This window comes from Coenobita brevimanus, chromosome 14 (assembly GCF_032717465.1).
Source record: "Coenobita brevimanus isolate Jiangsu-jjx chromosome 14, ASM3271746v2, whole genome shotgun sequence".
NCBI classification, from domain to species: domain Eukaryota; kingdom Metazoa; phylum Arthropoda; class Malacostraca; order Decapoda; family Coenobitidae; genus Coenobita; species Coenobita brevimanus.
In genome coordinates this window covers 31998045-32017546 of record NC_136967.1, presented here as the reverse complement: position 1 = coordinate 32017546, position 19502 = coordinate 31998045, and the positions used below count along the sequence as shown (strand labels likewise).

At 40.4% G+C, this 19502-nt stretch overlaps 1 protein-coding gene across 1 annotated transcript in view; it reads left to right on the top strand.

The window, feature by feature from the left end:
- The first annotated feature begins 1040 nt into the window (after positions 1-1040).
- The window catches only part of LOC145390339 (F-box DNA helicase 1-like), a 187566-nt gene continuing 169104 nt past the window's right edge, over positions 1041-19502 (top strand). Inside the window, exons 1-2 of the mRNA XM_080265297.1 lie at positions 1041-1190; positions 17482-17660. Coding sequence (XP_080121423.1) covers positions 1041-1190; positions 17482-17660 — 329 coding nt within the window. The remainder of the gene's footprint in view (positions 1191-17481; positions 17661-19502) is intronic.

Below are 19502 nucleotides of genomic sequence, written 5' to 3'. Positions count from 1 at the left end.
GCTGGACGTGGGAAATGAAATTTAATGCAAAGAAATGTAAAATATTGGAAGTGGGTAAAAGTACCAGGAGACCATCATTGAATTATTTTTTGGGTAATGAATTAATCACAAAAAGGAGAGAAGAGAAAGATTTGGGAGTGCTGGTCCAAGATAGTTTGTCACCAGAAAAGCACATTAACAAGATAGTTGGAAAGACTTATAAACTCTTGACTAACATAAGAGTAGCATTTCATTATATGGATGAGGAGATGATGAAAAAATTGATAGTGGCCATGATCCGCCCCAGGTTAGAATATGCAGCGGTAGTGTGGTCCCCACACAAAAAGAAAGATATAAACAAGATTGAGAGAATACAAAGAACAGCAACCAAGATGGTCCCCAGTCTGACAGACTTGTCATACAGAGAGAGGCTGGAAAAACTGGATTTGCCTTCGTTAGAGGAAAGGAGAAAGAGGGGAGACATGATTGCGGTGTTCAGGACCATGGTGGGAGTAGATAAAATTGACAAAGAAGATCTGTTTGTATGGGATAAGAGAGCAACAAGAGGACATGGAATGAAATTGAAAAAGTCAAGCTGCTTGAAGGATATCAAGAAATATAGCTTTCCTTACAGAAGTATAGACTTATGGAATAGCCTGGACAAAGAGATCGTCCAGTCTAAAAACTTAAACGAGTTTAAAGTTAAATTTGACTTATTGAGAAACAGCGACGGAAACCCACGAGCATAGTACATTTTGTGTATATCACAATTAGGTGTATTAGGTAAATACTTAAATATTTGGAACGACTTAGACAAAGAGGTGGTGCATGAGAAAAACATTCATGTGTGTAAAGGTAGACTTGATAAATGTGGATATGGAGACAGGACAACACGAGCATTGCTCAATTCCTGTATACTACAAATAGGTAAATACACACACACACACACACACTTGACTCATTCCTGTAAATATACAATTAGGTAAAAACACACACGTATGTACACATGCACACACAAGGTTTTCTCATAAGGAAGAACTTCAATTTAGTGTCTATTTTAGATGGTTGAGGTTGTGAAAGGCAGTGGCTGGGGCAAGGAGCTGCCAACGGAGGTCCTGGAGATGGTGTTATGTCAGCTGCCACTCTCCCACCTGCTCAGTGTTGCCGCCACTGTATGCCAACACTGGGCTGCCATCATATGCAACCCTGCGGTCAGTCATGTTTCACTTCACAGTGTACCATTATTTATTTGCTGTGCCTCACCATACCGTTATTTACATTTGCTCCACCTCAAGACCAGATCATCCCCTACTTCTCAGGTATGTATAATGAAGTTAATTTGCTACCCTTATTTGTCCTAATTGACTGGTGCAATAATGGATCACACATTGTGAAGGAACAGGGTTAAGGAAGCTGTTTGGGGGAAATCTGCCAGGAAGCCTAAATAAGTACAATTGTAGCAGTGGGGTGAAAAGGTTCTGCTTACACCCTTAAACAAAAGTATACTGTAGATGACTAAAAAGAGTGCAAATTAATGCTGTTTGTGTAAGTTAGATGGAATAATAATGATGCAGAAGAGAAGGGAAGGTAGATGTCATACTGTCTGGTAAGTGATGAAAAAAATTATATTGGGAGTGGTTGGGGATGTGTCCATCAGCTATTTTGACTAAGGCAGGAGGGGGAGCAATGAGGACAGCAAGTTATTTATGGTAATTATCAATATGGGAAAAGCAAATGACACTATGAACACGTAGATTACAGATTTTACAAATGTATGATGTGTAAGGAAAGTTGCTGAATGTTTGAAAGTTTCTAAATTTTGTAGAAAGGTTTTTATTAAAGTACTGTATATGAATGCATGGTTTCTTGAGTCAGTAACAGTGTTGGATATAGACAGTAATGTTATGTCCCCATGGTTATTCTGTATTTATAGAGATGGTCATGAGAGAGGTCAAAATGTGAGTAGTGGAAAGAAGAGTGAAATTGGTGATTAGTGTAAAACAGGTGTATCACAAATCTTATTAATGCAGATGGTGCTAGAATTCTTGCTAATAGTGATTGGAGTCCATTCACAGACCAGTAATGAGCTGTTTAAATGTTTTTGATTGTTAATGGCTGATAGTGAATGTAGAATTAAAGCAGAATGTTTATCCTTGAGAAGGGAGCATTTCGTAACTACTGTACTGGTAAATAGGGAAATACAGTAAACTCGCAATTGTTTGGTGCAATTCAGCCAAGCCCTACGTCGGATATTACATAGTACATACCCCCCATCGGCTCAGTATTGGCACCGAGCCAGATGTTTTGCATGCCCGTAACCACCTTGAGGTAGATGAGGCAGCCGCCTTGTCTGGCATCTCCTCTCCCCCTCCCCTCCTGTAGCAGCCTGCTCAATCTACCCCTGCCCCAGAGTCCAGGAACTTGTTCTGATCGTGCTCATAACTTTAAACTGATCCCTGTCATCATCAACCCGTAGTGCTTGTGGGTGAGTCATTGGGAGTGAATCAGTCCAACTCTGAACATACAAGTGTAGCAACATTTTTTAAAGTTTCCTGGTTACTTGATTTAAATGTTCAAATTCACCTGCAGTTGCATTATTTGGTGCTAGGGCTAAAAAAAAAATTTCCCGGGGGAGCATGCCCCCAGACCCCTCAAATAGGGCTGTGTTCACCTTGTCTGTTTTCAAGTCCTGGTTACGGCCCTGTTTCTTTATTACCTGTCTCAACCATCTATCCTAGAAACTTTCTCATGAGCAAAAGATGAAAATTCAGGCATAAAATACAATAAAGTAACAATAAAATTCAGTAATACAGTAATACAGCGCAGATGGGTTACCATTTATAAGCCAGTTGACACACCTCGATGCCAGATATTGCATAGAACCGCCAGTTACGTCCCGTTTCAGCATCAGATATTGCATTAATAGAGTCAAGCAAGCAGCACCGGATATTTCATTGGGCTGGATATTGCAACGACGGATTATTGAGAGTTTATTTGAACTTGTGGAAGAATTAAAGTGCCTTGGTGAAGTGATTAAAAAAGAGGAGGGAGTGTGATCAGGAAGTTATGAGTGAATGACATACTGAAGAAATGATCCTAATAGGGAATGTGAAAATGAGAGCAGATTGCAAGAGGAATGTGTCTGATGTTTATAGCACATTTTGCTGTCCCACACTGTGGCTTTACATATCCATTTCTGTTCCCATCTCGGTACACTCTTATAGGTATATGTGGGCAGTCTCATGTACTACCTATGTTTCACTACTGAAGTCATCATGCCACTCACACATGAAGTCTGTAGTTTGTCTTTTGTATGTGAAGCCTCTAGCTTGTCTTTTAAACTTGAAGCCTCTGGTTTGTCTTTTGCACATGAACTGTTTAGTTTGTCTTTCATACACAGAATCATCACACTGCAACACATGAAGTCAATAGATTGTTTTTCATTCATAGTGAGTCATCACAGTGCTTGCACATGAATCCCATAATTTGTCTTTCATACATTGAGAGTATCATCATACTGTTTACACCTGAAGCCTTTAATTTGTCTTTTGTACATAGAGAGTCATCATGCTGCCCACACATGAAACCTGTTGTCTTTCATACATAACTGAGTCGAGACACTTTTCACTAATGAAGCATATAACTTGTCATTCGTATGTAGAGAAAAATTCATCATACTGTACTGCAGCACATGAAAACTTTAGGTTGTCTTTAATACATAGCACGAGTCATCACACTGCAACACATGACGCCTACACAGGCCTATCCCGATATCTGGCAGTGTTGTGTGCCAGTGGGAGTGTTCAGTCAGCGAGTACAGTAAACTCCCGATTATCCAGTGTAATAGAGCTAGAGGCCTGATGTATATTGTCAAAATGCCAGGTTATGCAAAAGTACCCTGAGAGGCCCCTAACCCTAAGCCCTATAACACTTATCCAATGTCTCATCCCCAACAAAATGCTTTAAAATGTCAAAAAGCTGCAAATAGATGTTCCTAAAAATAAAATGCTGTAATGCACTGTTAAGTGCATTGTAATTTGATGTACGGAAGCAATTTCATGTTGACGATGGGGATAATATCAAATTCCCCCCAGCCAGGAGACCTGTTTTCTTTCACCTGGCAGTACATACTCTGTATAACACACATTGTATACACTATAAATCGTTGAAAATCAGCTAAAGACGTTTCTGATACATAAATACTGTATGTACTCTGAAGTACACTGTAATCTTATGTACAAAAACACATTTCATCTTGATGGTGGTAATAATCATGATGTTGATGATGTAGACATTATTGGAGAGTACTGAACAGTAACGCTCAAAATAATCAATCAAAACATCAAAAAAACAGAAAAAAAAAAGATGAATAAATTGAAGCATGCTTCACTACTGTACTGTACTGTGTACACCATACTGTACTTTCTTCGACTGAAAATGTAGCAGATGACTCTGCCACAAAGAACACGACAAAACTTTCTTCTCGTAGAAGGAAGGACTAACTTCACTTGGGAAGAAACAGGTTTCTAAATGATTTTACATACAGGCATACCCCAGTGTAACGATGCATTTGGTAAAGTAAAAACCTATTGCTAGGTGGGATATTGTATCTCAGGGTAGATTTAACTTGTAAAGTATAGGGATGCATTTTTGAGCCTTGGATTTCCCCCCAAACCAAGTCCTAAACCCACACAAATGAGTCCAAAAGAAAGTTTAAAGACAATCTAAATGGCCTAACTGCTGTAAAAGAGCTAACCAAAGTCTAAAATGAATGCCCATCTCGCTTTTATCCAGTTAAGGTCGCTGAAGAATGCGATCTCTTACTCGTATTCAAACTCAGTAGAGAAGAAGCAGCAGCATTGTATACAATCCCACCCTCAGACTGTCCCAGGACAATTGAATAAACATCTGTTATATTTAATAATAATTATGAAAGACGCAGAATCGTCCAAGGTGCGAATTATTGTGATGGAGTAGCCCTGATGTTTTGATGGGGAATTCTCATGACCGGGAATGTGATCAGGATAGTCTGTTCAAAGGCCCCTCATTATGTTGTTTTTGTTACTGTTCTGTTTGCTGAGCTCCTTTATTTTCTTCTCTCTTACTTTCCATCTTATATATATATATATATATATATATATATATATATATATACATACTATATATATATATATATATATATATATATATATATATATATATATATACATATACATATACTATATATATATATATATATATATATATATATATATATATATATATATATATACATATATATATATATATATATATATATATATGTATATATATATATATATATATATATATATATATATATATATATATATATATATACACACACACACACACACACACACACACACACACATGCGTCGAATGAAGAGATAAGAAATTTGAAGCGTGAAAATATTGAATTGAGGAGAAAACTAGAAGAGAGTACTAATAAAATGGAGAAGGTGAGCAGTGTATTGGAAGAGCATAGGGCAAAGTGGGCACACGTAGAAGAAGAACAGAAAGAAATGGTCAGCTTAAGAGAAATCATCCAGGAAGAAAGAGATAAAATTGTAAGAAAATGTAGTGAAAATACTGAAGAAAAAAGAGAAAATAGTGAGAGAAACTGTAGAAAGGAACAGATGAAAATAAAAAAAATTTGGTTTTACGCCAGGTACCCCCGAAAGGCTAAGGCGTTGCCCCTGGGTAGAGGACTTTTGGACTGGAGCGTGTAGCATTTTATGACCGGATGCCCTTCCTGATGTCTACCAATGACCCTTGGGTGGATTCGATCCTCCGACCCTTCGGTCAGAGTGGAGCGCTCTAACCCACTGAGCCACGGCTGCTACGATCCGTGGTAATATTTGGAAACGGAGGAGGAAGAGAAGGTTAGATCCGTGAGACTCGAGAAAGACACGAACCTGGTAAGAGGAGTATTAGGCAAGATTGATCCCGAAGGAGACAAGTGGGTAAAAGAAATTGAAGAAGTAAGGAGAATAGGGCCTTATAAGAAAGGGAAAACAAGACCAATGAGAGAAAGTGTAGTAGATGATATACTTAAAGTGACCTGGAAATTAAGCAAAGAGGCAGGGATGGAAAATATTATAATAAGAAAAGATTTGAATGAAGAAGAAAGAGAAGTTTTAAAATCATTGAAGGAAGCAGTAAAGGAAAAAAAGATCAGAGGACAGAGGAAGAATGTAATACTTTTTTTTGGAGAGTAATGGATATGAAAGTAAGGAAGTGGTATTTAAGGAAATAGAAGTGAAGGAAACTAAGGGGGATGGCTGTGAAAGATTAGAAGTTGAAGAAGTGGTACTGATGGAGAGTAGGAGAGAAGAGGGTATAAAAAACATCAGAAATAATTTGAAAGTGATATATACTAATGTTGATGGTTTAATATCGGCAAGACTTGAAATTAACGATTTCTTTAGAGAACATGAACCTGATGTCATGTGCTTTGTAGAGACCAAATTACGAGATGATATTGATGTTCATTTGGGAGATGGTAAATACAAACTGTGGAGAAAAGACAGAAAAGAAAAAACGGGAGGAGTGATGATAGCAGTGAAGAATAACATAAATGTAGATACCGTGGAAATGGGAGAAGGCAGGGCTGAAGTGATGTATATGAAATTAGAAACTGGAGAGAATGTTAAGAGAGATATGGCGGTACTGTATGTTCCCCCTAAGACGAGAGCATGGAATAATGATGAATACCAGGAGATGTTGTCAGATATGAAGGAGTGCATGGGGGATGTGCGTATGGTCTAAGGAATGCAGAAGGGGAAAGGATACTTGAGTTTGGGGAGGCAACGGACATGATTGTATGCAACACATATTTTAGGAAAAGAGACAGTAGGTTAATTACATATGAGTCTGGGGGAAATAACAGTCAGATAGATTATTTTCTGGTTTGGAGGGCCGATAGGAGGGATGTTAAAGTTATAGGAAGTGAGGAGTGTGTGCAGCAGTGCAGACTATTAATTTGTGATATGGTGCATAAAGAACAAGTGATGAAAAAGAGGACTTATGTACCTAAGAGGAAAATATGGAAGCTGAAAAACCAAGTAGTAAGGGATGCCTTCTATAACGAGTTGAGGAGAGTGGTGGCTGAACAGGGAGCTGTAGACAGAGGCGTTAATGAACAGTACAGAGCCCTCAAGAACAATTTCTTGAGAGTTACTGATGTAACATGCGGTTGGACAAGAGGACTACCAAGACATAAAGTAACTTGGTGGTGGGATGAGGGTGTAGAAGCTGCAGTTAAGGAGAAAAGAAGGCTTTTCCGGGAATGGAAGAAGGGTGGTAGCAAAGAGGAATATTTGGCTGCCAAGTGTAGGGCTAGAAGAGAGGTATACAGGGCAAAGTCTGAGTCACAGAGACTTTTACTTCATAACCTAAATCATGGGGAAAGGAAAAATATGATATTTAGGGTGGCAGGTCAAGTGAAGAAGGATAATCGGGATATTATAGGTGAGCAGTGTGTGAAGAATGATGAAGGAAGGGTAGTGGTGAACAGTGAGGATATTAAAGATGCATGGAGAACATTATAACTGGTTGTTGAATGAGGCGTTTGACTGGGACGGAAGGTTTGGAGCCAGCAGGTCCAGTGTCTGGCCTTTGGCCTTTGATTGATGCTGCTGCTGTGATTGAGGCAATAGGCAGGATGAGGGTGGGGAAGGCATCAGGCGTGTCTGGGTTGACTGCCGAAATGTTGAAGGTCTCAGATGATATAGGGGTGAGTTCAGTCACTGACCTGATAAATAGGATTATTTATGAGTGTGTTGTCCCAGATGATTGGCTGAAGAGTGTAATTGTAAATGTGTATAAAGGGAAGGGTGATGCCCTGGAAAGAGGAAATTTTAGATCAGATAATGAAGGTAACGGAGAGAGTTTTAGATGGTATGATTAGAGATAGAGTGAAAATTGATGAGATGCAGTTTGGGTTTATGCCAGGTAGGGGGACCACTGATGCTATATTCATTGTTCGTCAGCTTCAGGAAAAATATATTGGTAGGAGAAGGGATCTTTATTTTGTTTTTGTTGATTTGGAAAAGGCCTTTGACAGAGTCCCTAGAGAGGTGGTGAAGTGGGCAATGAGAAAGCTTGGCTTGAAGAAGTGGCAGGTTAGGGTGGTTATGGCTATGTATGTGGGTGCTCACACCCAGGTAAGAGTGAATGGAGATTTGAGTGATGGGTTTTCTGTGAATGTTGGTGTGCATCAGGGGTCAGTCTTGAGTCCCATGTTGTTTATCATGGCACTTGAAGCCCTTTCACATAACTTTAGAAATGGACTCCCGTGGGAGTTGTTGTATGCTGATGATTTGGTGTTGATTGCAGAGAACGAAAGGGAGGCGGAGGAAAGGTTTAGGAAGTGGAGAGTTGGTATGGGGCACAAGGGTTTAAAGATAAATGCAGATAAAACAAAAGTGATGATAACTAGAGTTGGTGGCGGTACTGTCAAAGACGAGGGAGAGTGGCCATGTGCAGTTTGCCACAAGGGCGTGGGAAGTAATTCCATCTTGTGTGGTGTGTGTGATAAATGGGTGCATAAGAGATGTAGTGATATCAGAGGTAGACTGCGAGATAATGCTGATTTTATGTGTACGGCGTGTCAGGGTGAGCAGGTGGAGATTGTCAGACGTGAAAGGATTGAACTTGCTGGTGAATCTCTTGAGTGTGTGGAAGAGTTTTGTTATTTGGGAGACATGTTGTGTGCTGAAGGTGGGGCTGGAGCTAGCTCTGTGGCTAGGGTGAGAAGTGGTTGGAAGAAGTTCAGGGAGCTCTTGCCTCTCCTGACATTGAGAGGACTCTCCCTACGTGCTAAGGGGTCTTTGTATGCAGCATGTGTCAGGAGTGTAATGCTGTATGGTAGTGAGACCTGGGCAGTGAAGGAGGAAGATATTCGCCGGCTCAGACGTACAGAAATGACAATGATTAGATGGATGTGCAGTGCGTCCCTGCGTCCAAGGCCTGGAGGGCCTGGGTTTACGACGGAAGAGTTGAGAGGTAGGATGGGACTAGAGTGTATTGGTGTTGTGATGAGGAGAGGTAGATTGAGATGGTTTGGACATGTGGAGAGGATGGGGGATGATAATTGGGTGAGGAAGGTGAGAAGTATTAATATTGGAGGTGGGGTTACGAGGGGTAGACCAAGAAAGACATGGGACGAGGTCATTAAGTGTGACCTCAGGGTTAAGGGACTGAAGGGAGGCTGCAATGGATCGTGCAGCGTGGAGAGCCACCATTAGGTGACCAAGGTCGACACATGCAAGCATGTTGGAGCCTCTAAAAACGAAAACGAAACGAAAACGAATAATATAATTTTGAATGTTAAGAGAGATATGGTGGTAGTGTATGTTCCCCCAAAGACGAGAGCATGGAAGGATGACGAATACCATGAGATGTTGTCAGATATGGCTAGCTACTTGCAAAAAATAATTAAGAAAAGCAATAATATAATTTTGGTGGGTGACTTTAACTGTAAAGAGGTGCACTGGGAGGAATGGTACTCGGCAGGCGGCGAGGATTTGTGGGGCACTATGTTATTAAATATAATAATGAATAATGTGATGACGCAATGGGTCAAAGAAGAGACACGGTTTCGAGGTGAGGACACACCAGCAAGGTTAGATTTACTGTTTGCCAAAGAACCCGATGTAATAGAATCATTGAAATATCTCTGTCCTTTAGCAAAAGGTGATCATGTGGTCATTGAGTTCCAGATGATAATAGGGAACGTCGAGCTAAGAGACGAGTTTCATAGACAGGGAAGATACAACTTTGGGAAAGCAAATTTTATAGGATTGAGAAACTTTTTTGAAAATACAGATTGGAGAAATTTCAGAGAAACAAGAGAGATGTAGAGGAAGTGGGATATCTTTCTAGACCTTTATAATTTGGGTGTGGAAAAATTTGTACCAAGAGTAAGAGGGAAAAAAGACAGGAAAATGGAGTGGTTTAATAGAAAGTGTACGATAGCAAAAAAAGAGAGAGATAAGGCATGGAACAATTGGAGAAAGAGAGGTAACAACAGAACAAAGGAAGAATATAAAAGAATTAGAAATGAATACACAAGAATACGTAGAGAAGAAGAAAGGAATTTTGAAAAAGGTATAATAGACAAATGCAAGGATGAACCCAAACTGTTTTATAGATTTGTTAATGGCAAACTGAAACAAAAGGAAGGAATCACCAGACTGAAAGTAAAAGGAGAGGTCTATAAAGATGCAGCAATGCAAGCTGAAATAATGAACAAATGTTTCCAATCGGTTTTCTATTATTGCCAGACGCCTCAATCGCATTTGGGGTGGCCACAAACAAATCGCCTCCAAGTCGCCCTGTCCCCCGCCATTTCACTGCCCTGCTCCCAACTCACACCCCTCTCTCTCATATACCTCTCCACCTCATCCCTCCATCTCATCCTCGGCCTCCCCCTCCCTCTTCCCCCCTCCACCTCACTCACATACACTCTCTTCGTCAGTCTTTCACCCTCCATCCTCTCCACATGGCCAAACCACCTCAGTGTGTTCCTCATAACGCTTCCTATCACATCCACATCAACACCACAACGCTCCTTTATATCCTCAATCGTCAGCCTGTCTCTCCATGTGACTCCACAGGCTCCTTTTAAATAACTCATTTCCATTGCTCTCACTCTTGACTTGTGTCCTTCCAACAACGTCCAAGCTTCACTTCCGTACGTTAGAGTTGGTATCACAATACTGTCATGTAGTAACTTTTTCACTTCCATGCTCACTTTCCTGTTTCTTATCACTGCTTTCAAAGAACCAGCAACCTTTCTTCCCTCCAAGCCTCCATCCTTACTCATCACACTACCCAGGTACTTAACCCCTACACCGCGGGCTTGTTTACCAATGACTTGCGTGTGCCGCGGGGTTATTTGGGCTCCGACAGACTCTCAAAAAATATTTGCCAAAAATCAGTTATTAGTCCTAGAATAATAAAATTACATATGCTTATGGCACATACCTTCAGCTTTCTCCTGGAATGATTGTTGAGCCTTCGTCGGTTACCGTAGGACTTGTGGAGACCTCTGAAGTAGGGTAACGAAGTCTCCACTTTACACTTCCCGACAACCCGTAATATGATTACCACAGCCAGATACAAACACTATAAACACTATTCTACAATTTTCAAGTAGTTTGGGATCCATACTCAAAAAAAAAAAAACACTGTGAAAGCAATGGAAATTACGAGCGCGTCTGATCGTCGCACTGGCACTAGTTCGCTCATGGTAGTCTGTCATTTATTATTCATAAAACCCCTCACACTTTATATTTCTATTACTATATAACGCTTATATATATCTACAGTCTTTATCCATAAGTTTCCTTCAGTAGTATTAGTTTATTGTCACTGTAGGGATTCAATTTCTTTCAGTAAAATACGTAGCATTCACTTTCGTCCTGTATACTGGCACTGAGAGTGAATGTCACTTTCATCTTCACTCTCATAACTCATAGCATTCAGACATGCTAGAGTGAAACTTTCACTTTCATTACTCCTAGGGTATATACTCGTATTCTTATAATACTACTCATTTACATTTCTATTTACGTTCTCTATTTTATTTACGTTATTTACATTTCTATTTTATTTACACTGTGTTGTGCACTGTCACTTGAAATAACTTATAAAACTATTTTCCATTGTTCACGTATATTTACATTCATTACTTTCACTTGCTGTTTACACATTATTTACACATTATTTACAATTCCACTTGCACTGTTTTACTCAATAGAAAGATCGTAGTCACTCTTTTATCAATTGTCAGCCCTTTACCTCTTTCCACACGAGGTTTAGTAGGGGGTAAAGGTCACAGGGCCCTTGCATGGGGGTGAAAAAAAGGCCCTGAAGTCAGCAAGAGGATGAGCCGTACCTCCTCTTCGGAATCTGAGAGAGAACTGCTAGGAGGGCCGGCCCGGGTTGAGAGGCCTACTTGAGGTTAATTCAGCACTACCAACGTAGCTCTTGAAACAGCTAAGCCTAGCACTGATATGATTGGCAGGAAATCTAGACAATACATTATAAATTTGGTAGTTCCAGGTGAATGTAAATATCATTTAGGCTTCTCCCTTCCCTTCTTACATGTATATTTATTACGAAAATAGATTAGAGGCCTACTTAGGAGATATATAATCAGAGCTACCAATGTTAAATCTTGAAACAGCTTTGTGTAGCACTGATATGATTGGCAGGAAATGTAGACAATACATTATAAATTAGGTAGTTCCAGGTGAATGTAAATATCACTTAGGGTTCTCCCTTCTCTCCTTACATGTATATTTATTACGAAAATAGATTATACGGCATATTTCAAGGGGAAAAAAACAGCGAAAATTAGCGAACGAGTGCACGTGAGGTGTTGTCAGGTGATAATTAGCCAATTCCAGGTGTATGGCACTCTCACTTACCTGATTTCTTTTTTGTATATATTATTTGGTATAAGAATACGACATAGGGCTTATATCAATGGATGAAATCAGTGAAAAATTCCAGGGAAGATTTACTTAGCGTAGCATGGCCGGGCAGGCGAGAGGATAGGGTAATGGAGTGGGGGTAGGGAGGGGAGTCAAGAACGGGGAGAAATGGCTAAATTGTCAACAATGGATGGGAGTACAGATGAGATTAGGAGTGCTGACTAGTGTTGGACATTGTCAGTACTGATAGATGATACAAGCCCCCACTTGAAAGCCCGGGTGAATTCAAAATAACACAGAATCACAAAAGCGACGCCCCGCGGTATGATCCCTTGCTCCCAAGCGTCACGAAAGTGACGCCCCGCGGTTAAGGGGTTAAACGTACTCACATTTTCCAATTCCTCACCATCCAACCTCGCTGTACATTCACTGACTTCATCTCTCTCAAAGACCATCACTTTACTCTTCCCTACATTCACCTTTAGATTCCGTTTCTTACACACTCTCCCAAACTCATCCACCAAGCCTTGCAGCTCCCCGTCGTCTTCACTCAACAGCACAGTATCATCTGCAAACAACAGTACAGGGAGTTTCCAAACATTATCCTCTCTCACCAGGGCCACTTCAGCATCCACTACCCTACCTTGTACCTCTTTTATTACCCCATCCATGTACAGATTGAACATCCATGGAGACATGACACATCACTGTTTCAACCCAACTTTCAAAGAGAAAAATTCACTTAGTTCACCATCCACACGCACTGCAGCCTTCGCACCATCGTACATACTCTTCACAGCATTCAACAACTTCCCATCTACTCCATATATTCTTAACACTTTCCACAATCCTTGTCTATCCACTCTGTCATATGCTTTCTCCAAATCCATGAAAGCCGCATACAACTTCTTTCTCTTCTCTAGAAACTTTTCCACTAAAGATCTAAGAATGAATATCTGATCTACACAACCTCTTCCCTTCCTAAAGCCTCCCTGTTCTTCTCCAACTAATTTTTCTGTTCTTTCTCTAACTCTGTCAATAAGTATCCTACCATACACTTTTCCTATTATTCTAAGAAGACAAATGCCCCTATGATTACCACACACTTCTTTTTCCCCTTTTCCTTTGTACAAGGGAATAATTATACCTGATTTCTAATCCTCCGGGACTCTACCTTCCTCCCAGGCCAATCTGCACATTTTCCACATCTATTCTACTACTATCTCTCCCCCATGCTTCAGCATTTCACCACACGCTCCATCAAATCCTGGGGCTTTCCCTGATTTAACTTTCTTCATTGCTTCCACAACTTCTATCCTACTGATTTCTTCCTGTCTTCTCACCTCCCTCCTTCTCCCAGCCATTCCCCAGCCACTTATACTCACATTACTTCCATCCTCCATGTTCAACAGTTCCTTAAAGTGTTCTCTCCATCTGCTCACTTTTTCTCCCTTCTCCACTAATAATCTACCATATTTATCTTTCACTCCCCTGCTAACTTCACTTCCACCCTGTCTTACTCTTTTCACCTCTTTCCAGAACATTTTCTTACAGTCCCTCCACTTTACACTCAAATTCCTTCCAAATTCCTCATCCACTCTCTTCTTACTCTCTCTTACTAATCTTTTCATCTCTCTCTTTCTTTCTACATATAACTCTTTCTTCCGCCTCTCAACTTCTTCCACACCCCTATTTCTCATCCATTCATTGTATGCTTTCTTCTTTTGTGCCACAGCCTGTTTCACCTCTTCAGTCCACCACGCTGTTCCTTGCACCCCCCTCCTTCTCTTCCTTCCACACACCACATCACATGCTGCACATATTTCTTCTGTAAATATCCTACACACACCTTCCACGTCTCCCATCTGCTCCAATTCATATTTGCCCAATTGTTCCTCCACTTCTCTCTTATACTCTGCCTTTTTCTCATCCTCTTGTAACCTTTCCACTCTCCTTGCAACTACTCCTTCCTCTCGTCTTTCCCTTTTTCTATTCCTCCATCTTACTTGAATTCTAATTCTGGCCACCACCAAGTAGTGGTCAGAAAGTCCACTCCCCCAACCTCTATAAACTCTTGCATCCATTACACATCTTCGCATCCTTTCATCCACACACACATAATCAGTCATTGCCTTCCTTTCATTCAGTTCACCACCCACCCTTCTCATCACTTGCCATGTATACCTGTGGATCATTTTATGCCTGAAGAGGTTATTGGCTATCACCAACCCCCTCCCAGCACAAATGTCCAGTAACACACACCCATTCTCATCTGTCTCAGCAGGCACACCCCACTCACCAACTATTCCATCCACCTTCACATTCCCAACTTTACCATTCATATCACCAGTCAAAAACACTCTGTCATTCCTTCCAAACTTTTCCTTGCACACTTCTACATTTGTCCAGAACTCTTCTCTCACTCTTCTAGCACGATCTTGCGTTGGCGCATGCACACCCAAAGTCGCCCACATTTGTATTCCAACTTTCAACTTTACCCACACAATCCTTGACCCAACTGATCCATACTGTCTTATGCTCCTGTTCCATCTTTTACTCACAACTATACATCGGTTTTCACTAATGAAAAAGAGTTTGTGTAAGAGGAGGGAGTGATTAGAAATGTACCGGTGATAAAAGATATAAAAGTGGAGGTACAGGAAGTGTATAAATTACTGGAAAGTCAAGATGTAAGGAAAGCCCTAGGACCTGATGGAATTTCTAATTGGTTACTGAAGGAATGCAGAGAACAACTGGCAGGTAAAATTCACAGTTTAATTGTGTGTTCTCTGGAAAAGGGGAAAGTGCCAGAAGAATGGAAGAGGGCAAATGTGGTACCAATTTATAAGGGAGGAAACAGGGAAGAACCCCTGAATTATAGACCAGTGTCTCCAACCAGCATGGTTGCAAAGTTGTGTGAGAGAATCCTGAAAGACAGATGGATAAAATATCTAGAAGAGATGAATATTTTGCCTGAATGTCAGTTTGGATTCAGAAGTGGAAGGTCATGTGTTTCTAACTTGTTGAACTTTTACTCAAGAGTGATTGACGTGGTACAGGAGAGAGATGGTTGGGTGGATTGTGTGTACAGGACTTAGAGAAGGTTTTTGACAAGGTACCCCATAAGAGACTGATGTGGAAACAAGAATATATAGGAGGACTGAAGGGGAAACTTCTGGAATGGATGAGAGACTTTTTGAGAGACAGACAAATGAGGACAGGATGGAGGGAAGTAACAAGTGGAGTCCCTCAAGACTCGGTGTTGGCGCCAGTAATGTTCCTGATTTACGTAAATGATATGGTAGATGGAGTGAACAGTTATGGAAGTCTGTTTGCTGATGATGTAAAGATCTTGAGGAAGGTAGAGGTTGAGGAGGATTGTAAAATGCTGCAGGAGGATTTGGATAGGATACATGATTGGATCCGGACGTGGGAAATGAAATTTAATGTAAAGAAATGTAAAATATTGGAAATGGGTAAATGTACCAGGAGGCCATCACTGAATTATTTGTTGGGTAATGAATTAATTACAAAAATGAGAGAAGAGAAAGATTTGGGAGTGCTGGTCCAAGATAGTTTGTCACCAGAAAAGCACATTAACAAGATAGTTGGAGAGACTTATAAACTCTTGACTAACATAAGAGTAGCATTTCATTATATGGATGAGGAGATGATGAAAAAATTGATAGTGGCCATGATCCGCCCCAGGTTAGAATATGCAGCGGTAGTGTGGTCCCCACACAAAAAGGAAGATATAAAGAAGATTGAGAAAATACAAAGAAACAGTAACCAAGATGGTTCCCAGTCTGACAGACCTGTCATACAGAGAGAGGCTGGAAAAGCTGGATTTGCCTTCCTTAGAGGAAAGGAGAAAGAGAGGCTGATGTTTGAGGATTTGTCCTTTCAAAGGCCTTTCTTGCACAAATTTATAGTTTTCGTAATGGTTCTTTAATCTTACTTTGTCTTATACGTATTCCAGCACTAACTGCGTATAATTGCGAGCGCGTTCGGCGAGAATGTGTTCGGGGCGAGTTTACTGTATATACCGGTATATATATATATATATATATATATATATATATATCATCTCGTCAACCGTTTGAGTGTTCACTGCAGGACCGGCCTATCCCAACCAAAGTGGGGACGATACAGCCAATGTATCTCTACCAAGTGGCTTAGGCTGTCTGGTAGAGATTGTTTTAGGGTGAGAAGTGCTTGTAAGTGTAATTGTTGTGTTGAAGTGGCTTTGGATGTGTGTGTAGTCTGTGAACCAAGTGCAAGCATACTTTATAGTATGCGACACTGGTTCAACCACAGCACCCCTTCTGTCCGCCAGTGTAGTACTTGGCCAGAAGAATGCTCCCAAAGTTTATTACCCTGGCGGGGCGCGAACCCTCGTCCTTCAGTGTACGAAAACACACACTTTACCACTGTACCACATAGGTTCCATATATATATAGATAGATAGATAGATATACAGTGTAACAATTTAGTCTGGTAGCTCCTCGATTCCGATAAAAATGAATTCCGGTCTATTGAAGTCTGTTATGTTGAGGTTTTACAGTATTTTTTAACTGTATTCTTGCAACCGCAAGACAGTTTGATTCACAATAGGATAGATTATCCAGACTAGAGGGATTAGAAATAGGTTTATTATATCCTTGACTGCAAGACATCTCTCATTGGCTGAATAAAATTGGTCAGTGATAGGGAAAATAATGGTAAAAAGTATGTACAGGTATTTGAAGTGAAGGGGTTAATAGAGGTAATCTGGAAAAGTATTTGTAGAGGATCTTAACTAGTGTACTGGTAACATTACCAGTAAATAATCTCCATTACAGTTAATTGTTATCACAAGCTATTTTGTCTTTTTATATATTGTTATTATTTTCTTTTTAACCTTAGTATTCTCCTTGATTTGACTACAAAGTCTTGGGTAGCATTATGATGAATGGTAAATGTTTATACGAAAAAATCTGTGCACAACTTATAATTAGCATAGGGTATGAATATAGCTCTTGATGTCTCTGTTTTGCAGTTCCTGCCATGGAAGAAGGTGTATCACCAGGCCAAGGCTGCCCCAGCCAGTCTTACCTCCAGCTTCTTGCTGAATCGGGATGATGCCACGAAGAAGGTGAGCGCTGGGGAGCTGGTGTCCGCCCTATGTGACCGCCATGATATCAACTCACTTCCATCATGTCTCGTCAGTATCATCAGGTCAGTTAGGTGGAAAGATGGTAGAGTGAAGTAGTCACAGTCAAAAGTTTGATGTTACTTCCCTGTCAGCTGTATCAGCAGGTGTACTTTTTTTTTTAAGCATTATGAAGCAAACAAAAAAAGAATATGAAAAGGAAGGATTTTCTCTAACACTCAGAGAATAATGATTATATAGATGGCAGAATGTAGTACTGCAGAGGAGTGTCACAAACTTTTGTTTTTGGTAGTACACCCACACACAAATGTGTTGACGCTTCTCCATCCTCACTGTGAACCATGAAACTGTGGCGTGTGAATCCAAAGCACCTATACACGGTGCATCCATACAGGGGCCACCAAGGTGAGGGGTGGGGGTGAGGAGACCGATGAGAAGGGGGAGGGATAGAGTCAAGTGATTCATCATTGCAGTACTGTAAGCTTGCCTCTACCCAGAGTTACATTACTATTATCTGACACGTTTATCTTACGAAATGTATGTTTTTTTTCTTTATCGTGAAATAAGTTTGATGTAAACTCCCAATAAATTACCACAAACATGGTATGCTGTCACATATTATCTTGCTGATCGTTCCTTCCTCCCTTCTCTCCTCCCAACCTGGGTTGCCCGACCCTCTGGCACAACCTGCATGTTTGTTTCCATCCATTCTACACATCAGTTGGGACATTGCTGCAAGTCATTTATTTGGTGTGGCTGAGGTATAACAATGCAGGTTAATGCACATTCTGTAGCAGTAATGCTAATTATAAACGTAGATGCACCAGAAAACAGAGCAAACGTTACAGTAAATTCTGTTTAATAACTAATGCACTACCTATTTGCACATGTTAAGTTAGCTATTCATATTTGTGATACACAATTTGTTATTAAGTATTTAGGTCATGATTTTTTAAATCAGTGGTCTATGATAGGCGATATCATCACATCAGATCTGACAGTGTTCACAGATCTGTATGGTGAGCTTGTCATAGCAGATAATGTCATGTATGACAGTTATTTTGATGTCTCTTACCCTGATGAATGACTGTTGCTTATTTGTGTAATGAGAGGCGGAAGAGAGAGTTATATGTAGAAAGAAAGAGAGAGGTGAAAAGATTAGTAAGAGAGAGTAAGAAGAGAGTGGATGAGGAATTTGGAAGGAATTTGAGTGTAAAGTGAAGGGACTGTAAGAAAATGTTCTGGAAAGAGGTGAAAAGAGTAAGACAGGGTGGAAGTGAAGTTAGCAGGGGAGTGAAAGATAAAAATGGTAGATTACTAGTGGAGAAGGGAGAAAAAGTGAGCAAATGGAGAGAACACTTTAAGGAATTGTTGAACGTAGAGGATGGAAGTAATGCGAGTATAAGTGGCTGGGGAATGGCTGGGAGAAGGAGGGAGGTGAGAAGACAGGAAGAAATCAGTAGGATAGAAGTTGTGGAAGCAATGAAGAAAGTTAAATCAGGGAAAGCCCCAGGAATTGATGGAGTGTGTGGTGAAATGCTGAAGCATGGGGGAGAGATAGTAGTAGAATGGATGTTGAAGATGTGCAGATTGGCCTGGGAGGAAGGTAGAGTCCCGGAGGATTGGAAGTCAGGTATAATTATTCCCTTGTACAAAGGAAAAGGGGAAAAAGAAGTGTGTGGTAATCATAGGGGCATTTGTCTTCTTAGTATAATAGGAAAAGTGTATGGTAGGATACTTAAAGACAGAGTTAGAGAAAGAACAGAGAAATTAGTTGGAGAAGAACAGGGAGGCTTTAGGAAGGGAAGAGGTTGTGTAGATCAGATATTCATTCTCAGATCTTTAGTGGAAAAGTTTCTAGAGAAGGGAAAGAAGTTGTATGCGGCTTTCATGGATTTGGAGAAAGC